The sequence below is a fragment of the Ananas comosus genome, linkage group 13 (assembly GCF_001540865.1).
Source record: "Ananas comosus cultivar F153 linkage group 13, ASM154086v1, whole genome shotgun sequence".
Taxonomy (NCBI): domain Eukaryota; kingdom Viridiplantae; phylum Streptophyta; class Magnoliopsida; order Poales; family Bromeliaceae; genus Ananas; species Ananas comosus.
Window position 1 is genome coordinate 2,047,523 of NC_033633.1, and position 6,790 is coordinate 2,054,312.

Sequence of the window (6,790 nt, forward strand, 5' to 3'; positions counted from 1 at the left end):
GAAAAAAAAATAAAAAAAGAAAAAGATAAATCACCACAATATATATAAACTAAATAAATTAATTAATAAAGAAGTAAAAGTAATTCACAAAATTGATTTTTAGTTTGAAAACACTTATGGATGCACAAAAAAAAAAAAAAAGAACAAATGAGAGGTGCTCTTACTGTGAGAGGGGGGGGGGGGGGAGGGGGGGGTAGAAGCACAAAAGAGAATGGTGTGGAGACATTTGAGAGAAAGATAGTGAGGGGTTTTAAAGAGACAACAAGTGGTTTAGTAGGAGGGGTAGTGGAAAAAAAAAAAAAAAAAAAAAAAAAAACTCATGCTAATACCACCTCTCCATGAAGTTATTGCTTGCACCTGGTGCTCTGCGCCTCGTGCATCGCAATCAACCAACCATTCATTATATTTCAAAATTTTATTCATGGTTTGCGGCTTGCAATTGTTTGCATGTGCAGGAGAAAGCCGTGCGGTAGCGAGCAAACGCACAGTATTTTAGGGCACATTTATTAAGATATATATATTCTACAATTGTTTTCTAATAAATCGATCTGTTGGGTTGCATGATGTTAGAGTTAATTCTAAACTCTTTTATTATATAAGATCGTAAATTCAATTCCCACCTTTAATATTTAACTAGTTAAATATATTCTCATCTTCTATTTCACCTATTAATTCTGTGTTTCTTTCATATTCATTATGCACGTGAGTAAAGTTATAAATATATATTTTTGAACTCATTTTCTACTAAATTATAATCATAGAGCGATATTTTTTGTAACAATAATTGCATAATAACATTGTAATATTTGAAGCATAACTCACTATTGTTATTTTAGCAGTACAAGATCAAGTTAATAAGCCTTTAAAAAATATATAAAAAAAAATTATAACATGGAATTTGTTCATATATATAGCATCCAACCAACCGTTTGCATCAAACATCTTCAAACTTTAGTTATAAATTATTGAAAAAACTTTAAATACCATCTATGCATGTGGTTTCTCACTTTCTCATTTTAATACATGTGGTTTAAAGTGTTTTCGTACCATGTAATTTTATTCTTCTCTTTTTATTATTTCTTTACTAATTTTTTTCGTTAAATCAGTGAAAAAGTTAAAACTAAAAGGTACTAAAGTAAAAATTCAATAAACTATAGGTGGGTATCTAAAGTTTTTTATATATAATTTAATAAAAAGTTAACAGAGGAGCCGACGAAAAGAAAAAAAATAAAACTATAGGGTATTAAATGGATACATTTTAAATTGTAGGGTATTAAAGTGAAAAAATGCAAAACTAAAGGGATGGTACTTGAAGTTTACCCATTATTATAAAAAAAAACTTATATGTATATATTGCTCAGTCGACGGTGGAGATTTAAAATTGAGACGTGATCGACGGGCGGATGGGTGCGGTGCACGAACCGTACACATACACCGGGTGCAGACAAGAACGTTCTCCTCCTCAGGTGCTTCCTGGACCGGTGGTTGTTACACGCAACTCGCGCCCAACCAAAACTCCTCGGTTTCCGTGTAACGCTTACTTGTCATTGTTCCTAGGCTGACACGTGGACGTCGAAGTTGAAATGTACCTAACATTTTCGCCCATGGCTACGGGAATTTTGCAAATATATTTTTTGCGTCATTATTACATCTCAATAATATTTTAGGAGCAATAAATAAATCTTTTGAGGTCAATATAGTGATTAATATTTTTTTGATTGGTGACGTTAAAAAGCGTGATTTTATTGTGCACGCATTAGATATAATAAATCTGATCAATATCTATGGTAGATAAGAGATTTTTGGTCACAAAAATTGTTGTTGGACATTTATTGTACATATAATTTTTGGTGGGCTAAATAAATATGGTACAAATAAATTAAATACTCAAATGACCTATACCTACCATACAAGTTTTCTAAATCTAAAACTATAATTGAAAAGGAAAAGTATTACACAAAAAGAATATTTATAAAACTAAGAAAAGAAAAAGTATTTAGCGCATTAAGGCTTAGTTTGGTATTGAGGCCTATCTAACGCTATAAGATAAAATTGAGTTGTGGAAAAAGCATATAGAAATATACTTCTGCGTTCTCCGATGGGACTGCAGAAAATTATAACGTAACCGACTCATCACGATATGCGGAACGTAATATTACGTACGGAAACAAACATGTATTTTCTCACCGCACGTAACGCAATCTCCCCGCAATCCCAAACGAAGCCTAAGAAACATCGGAGCTGCTTGGTATCCATAGTCATATGATACTATTAAGCAGAATAAAAATATTCTTTTAGACATGTCATATAAAAATGTATTTTTTTGTTTTTTCGACAAGACCATTAAAATAATATTATAATCGATTTATTGCAATATGTATAATATCGTATTACTTACATAGGAGCAAACGAAATATATTTTTACCTTATTTTCTCACCACACATAGGCATTTTTCTTACTTTAATCTTTTTCTAATATTAGTTTTGTGAAATACTATTACCATTTATCGCCTTAATAATTTTCAGATAATTTTTGTCCTTAAAAAGTATTTAAATATTTATTTAAATAATTTTAATCATCACTACAGTTTTCGTGTCGGGCTCCGGCCCATGATGAACTCGGCCCATATGGCCACGGACCGTCCGGCCCGTTTTACATTCCCAAGAGAAAAAAAAAAATTATACAAAAATAATTAAATTTTTTTAAATAATAAAATCCCCCTCATTACTACTACGCCTAAAAAAAAAAAAAAAAAAGTCTCCAGTGGAAAAACCCTTATCTTAAAAGCGAGCGCGCGGGGGGAAATGGCTTCGCTGCGTCTTCGTCTCCCTCACAGCAATGGTCGCCTCCTCTTCTCCTCCTCCTCATCATCATCGTCGTCATCGTCGTCTCTCTTTCTATGGAACCCTAACCCTCAATTGCCCATGAGACCTTGCTCTCGATTCCCAAGTAATCGTTCTCTTTCTCTCTCTCTCTCTCTCTCTATATGTATATGTATATATGTAGAATGTGGGGTGGGGGTTTTGAGGTGGAGGGTGTTGTGGGGTTGCAGAGATATACGCTTTCTCCAGCAACGACATCAAGGTGGGATCCAACATCGAGGTGGATGGGTCGCCGTGGAGAGTTCTTGGTAACGAGCTCTCACCTCCTTTTCTCTCTCTTGCGTTTCTCTTTGCCCTTTTCAAATTTTCAATTTTGGTTTAGTCTCTCGCTGCTAAAACAACAAAACCCTGATTTTTAAGAAAAAAAGTTGTTTTTTTTTTAATGAGTCATTGTACTGTTGAAGAGGGTAAAATTATCATTTTGTGAGAAAAAAAAGAGTTTTTTTTTGGGGGGTTTCATGTGGAGGATTAAAATTGCGGAAGTTGGTTTTGTTACAAAAAAAAACTGAAGTGTTTAAGCAGAAAAAGTTTATGTTCCGTGAAAGCGATTCATACAATGAGAATCCACAATGCACATGAATATTGTGTGATTTTTGTGTTGTATTTATGGTATATGGTTCCTTTATGCCCATACTTAATTTATTGGGTAATGTTTGATCACGTCAAGATGCTTGAATTTACAGAGACTGGGAAGTGGTGAACAAAGTAAAGCAAATCAGAAAACTGATTAGTTCAGAATGGCTATTAAGCTGATATTTTCCCACCTTTTTTAGGTCTATTTTATGATGTGAATTGGCAACTGTAAGAACTTATTACTATTTAGTAGTTCTTGGCTCGGTTACTTATATGCAGCAGAACGGATTATAATTTGCGAGGATTAATTGGTAAGTTTGTGGTGCGTAAGTTTTAACTTCTTCTTATTGGATGGCAAATATAGAATTTCTTCATGTCAAGCCCGGGAAGGGTGCTGCATTTGTAAGGACGAAAGTGCGGAATTACATCACAGGCAACACAGTTGAGAAAACATTTCGAGCTGGAAGTTCGGTAAATACAAGCATAAGTTATATCTTTAAGATTCTTTAAATTGGGATACACTGGTATTAGATATATGTTTACTCATTGATTCTATCATGGTAGATGCCATATTCGAGAAACAAACCATTATTCATATCGTTCAGCAATATTTGTCTTGCCAAGACCTCAATGTAGTGTGTTTTAATATATTTTTCATAATAACTCTTTTAAGAGATAAATGTATGACATTCGTTGAATCTTCGTGCTTTTGTGAATAAGCTACCAAAATCATAGTTTTGAAACTGATTCCTTTAACTCGTATATAGTGTGTTCGACCTATTATTCATAATTGCTTATCTAAGCAATATGTTTGCACACCCTATGCAGCTTTTTTCATTTGTTGTAACCGGAAGCCACAGGTCTCTGCGCATAGCCGCATATTATGCAGATTTTTTGTTCTAATCAGTTTTAGTTTGTTCAAATAAATGTCTTTACTTTTGGGTACATATTTTTGGTGTAGAACACCAAGTATGTTTAATCGTATGCATCATAACATTAGACTTAGCTAATTTGACTACTTGGGACGAGAATTGTTTTTGGTGCCGTATAGTCATCAATCTGTATCATCACAATCTATTTGTATGGCCATTCTTCACCAACAGTCCTTCTCAAGTTCAGTTGTTTTTACATGTACTCATCTTTTTGGTTTTCATGAATTTGGTATTAATTTATATTTTTGATTCTCAAATACTATTAACTCTCTTTGGTACTTTATACTGATGTCCTGACAATTTCTTTAACTTTTATACTCTTTCAGATACAAGAGGCAAATATTGTAAAAGAAACAAAACAGTTCACTTACAAGGATGGGAACCAATTTGTTTTCATGGATCTGGTACTTGTCTATAAATGTTTTTGCAAACCTGTCTTATACACCTTGTGTGTCCTTTACTGGTCATTATACCTTGAGTTACCTTCACTGATGCGATACTCTACATATCGGATAATCCCATTAGATTCTCCCAAGTAAGAAAAATAAAATAAAATAGCAGGAATGAGAATTGTGGAAATATATTTGTAATTATGCATGAAGTCATCAATCAAGGGAACCTTTCAGTTAGAAACTAGAGATTGTATGTCTCATCACCACTCGTTAATGGTTTTACAATCTTTAATTTTGTGAATAAGTATATCTAGAGGGCTATGCTTGACAAGTTGATATTGGTATGGAATATTGGAATAGTTCTTCCATATCTCTTCAATTCTTCCCTGGATGGCAGGTCATGTGCATTTCGGATTGCTAACCCATACGGTCTTTCCAATAGTGTCATGGAGAGTGTAATTTATGACATTTGTATGTTACAACTTACAAGGACCTGTCTTTGTTATTATTTATTACAACATATGTGGCAATACAAAATGCGCATAATTCTATTCTTATTTTTACATCCTGTAACTATATTTGTTTGAAGGAAAAAAAATTGAAAAAACTATGCTGGAACACAATTTTATTATGATGCAATGAAGCGTAGAGTTTGTACACTAGTTATGTTAAGAGGGATTGTTCTCAGGCCCTTGAGATTTTCTCAAAGGCTTAGCTTTTGCTCTCTTATTCCTGAAATAGGGAACTTTGCTTCTGATATATATAATATTTTTTTATATTTTTGGGAGCCATTTAATGATGTATGTTAGGTGTAAATTTCCAGTAAGGTAGAACTCTATTATTTAGTAATTATGATATATTATAATGTTCAACAGGCTTCTTTTGAAGAATGCCGTTTAAATGAAGCGGAAGTTGGCGACAAAAAGAAATGGCTGAAAGAAGGAATGGATTGTAATCTGCTTTTCTGGAATGGGCGGGTAATTCTGTTTGGTTTTTTTTTCTCATCTGCTCGTTTGGCCCATCTCATCTGCATAAAAGATTATGTAATTTATACACATTTTATCATTGATTGTTGATGTGGTTGATACATTCAGTGCGAGTATTGAGATTAGATGAATGTGACGGTCCTAAAATCGTGTAGTTTTTCTCAGGTTATTGATTTTGAACTTCCCATCACTGTTAAGCTAACTGTGGTTGATGTCGATCCTGGTGTGAGAGGTGACACTGCACAAGGTACTTTTTTTTTCCTTTTGTCTTGTGGTTAATATTTACTGCAGAATATATAATCTCCATAATGTAGTCTTATATTTCTGCCGGAGTTCCATGGAATAGTGATTGCTTAGTTGGAGGTTCATCGATTTTATTCCTAGTTGTAAACACTAATACTTTTAATCTAGTAAGGAAAAACTTGGTCTATTCAGTAAGATCTTGTTCAGGACTTCAGATTTCTTGTTCTTTGAATCAACTTGTGCCCCTCTCATTTGATACATTTCTACAGTTTGTATAAATATGCATACTACCTATGTACTAAACATAGGGCTCTCCTCAATAATAGAAAAAAAGGAATAAGAGTTAAAAACTAGTGTTCAGGAATTCTAATGTTACTGATTAGAGCATCTATATTCCAGGGGGATCAAAACCAGCAACACTTGACACGGGTGCCGTGGTGAACGTGCCGTTGTTTGTAGAAGTCGGCGAAGAGATATTGGTGGACACAAGGACAGGCCAATATATGAGCCGAGCGTAAGGGAAATCTAATGAATAATTTTTTTTGAGCCAGAGTTTTCCTTTTTCGACTTTCGATTTGTTGTCCACTTTCTTGCTGTTGAGGATTTCGACTTTTGTTTCCAGAAAACATAATTAGAAGCAGATTCTGTTGTATACATTGCATCTTATATACAGATTTGCAGTTCTCTCAGCCTATTTGGTAAAATTAGAAACTGTGAAAACATGTAAATTGCACAATCTGGGATCTGTGTGTTTATTTTGTTAATGCTGTTTGGTACCAAA

The 6,790-nt window shown here is 33.6% G+C and overlaps 1 protein-coding gene across 1 annotated transcript; it reads left to right on the plus strand.

Moving 5' to 3' along the window:
- LOC109719845 (elongation factor P) lies at window positions 2,747-6,790 on the plus strand. Its single transcript, XM_020246679.1, has 7 exons — window positions 2,747-2,950; window positions 3,054-3,131; window positions 3,821-3,927; window positions 4,715-4,792; window positions 5,656-5,757; window positions 5,932-6,013; window positions 6,409-6,790. Exons 1-7 carry the CDS (start codon window positions 2,806-2,808, stop codon window positions 6,525-6,527), a joined length of 711 nt encoding a protein of 236 aa, XP_020102268.1. The 5' UTR covers window positions 2,747-2,805; the 3' UTR covers window positions 6,528-6,790.